The following is a 1152-nucleotide window of genomic DNA, read 5'->3' as shown; positions in this document are numbered from 1 at the left end:
TGTGTGTAATATAATGTATATATAGATATATTGATATGTAGAGAATATGTATTTATAGATAGGTAATATAATGTATATACAGATGAGTATATGTGTGTGTACCAGATACCAGTATACACACACACATATACACACGGTATATATATAGGTAGGTAATGTAATGTATATATATATATATATATATATATATATATATATATGTAGATATATTGATATGTAGGGTATATGTGTGTGTACCAGATACCAGTATACACACACACATATACACACGGTATATATATATAGGTAGGTAGGTCGGCACTGACCAGGCTCATGCTCCCCCGGTTTGTCGGAGATCTCTATAACCAGTAGTTCCCGGCCCTCGTAGCTCCGTCCCACCGTGTAGATTCTGCTGATGGACGGACATTGCAGCCACACGGCCACCAGCGCCTCCCTCAGCTCGGGGTACCGGTGATACTCGAAGGAGATGCCGCCCGGTTCCCGGCTGAGTCTTCTTCTCCTTCCCTGAGCCTCGGAGGACGAGCAGCAGCCGAGGAGGAGCAGCAGCAGCCCGCAGGCGGCCAGACATAGAGATCGGTGCGGCATAACGGAGCAGCTGTGTGACAGGAGCAAGGCGAGAGATGGTTCTATGGAGAGATGTGTAGGATCACCTGACCTCCCTCACCGAGCTATAATCCCAGCCACTAACATGAGATGTCTGCTAGATCCGTCCTGCCCTCCCTTTGTTTCCTTATCTGTGGCTCTGCTTGTCACTGCTGATCAGACACAGCCTCTCCTCCTCCTCCTCTTCTCACCTTCCTATCCTACACATGGGGTATGACAGTGTGTGGGGGGATACAACCATGGGGGACCTCAGCTGTCACCTCATCTCTGCTGTGTGCTCCTCACTATGGTATTAGATTGTATTAGATTGTATTGTATTATATTGTATTGTATTATATTGTACTGTATTGTATTGTACTGTATTGTATTGTATTGTATTATATTGTACTATATTGTATTGTTACAGATACAGGAATTAGCTTCTCAGTATTCTGGTTGCTAGGTAAAAAATTGTATGAAATGATTGATCTGTGCCAGCAACACTTTGAGGGAATTGCAGCTCAGGACTCAGTGATTATGTTTTCTAGTATTTGGAGCTAGATCCAGAAT

The 1152-nt window shown here is 43.7% G+C and overlaps 1 protein-coding gene across 1 annotated transcript in view; it reads right to left on the bottom strand.

Annotated features, from left to right (window-relative positions):
• Positions 1 to 737, bottom strand: part of CPE (carboxypeptidase E) — a 43147-nt gene extending 42410 nt beyond the window's left edge. The window contains exon 1 of the mRNA XM_072406014.1: positions 306 to 737. Coding sequence (XP_072262115.1) covers positions 306 to 585 — 280 coding nt within the window. The 5' untranslated portion in view covers positions 586 to 737. The remainder of the gene's footprint in view (positions 1 to 305) is intronic.
• Positions 738 to 1152: the final 415 nt, after the last annotated feature.

Source organism: Pyxicephalus adspersus, chromosome 3 (genome assembly GCF_032062135.1).
Source record: "Pyxicephalus adspersus chromosome 3, UCB_Pads_2.0, whole genome shotgun sequence".
Lineage (NCBI taxonomy): Eukaryota > Metazoa > Chordata > Amphibia > Anura > Pyxicephalidae > Pyxicephalus > Pyxicephalus adspersus.
This window is presented reverse-complemented; position numbering and strand designations above follow the sequence as displayed.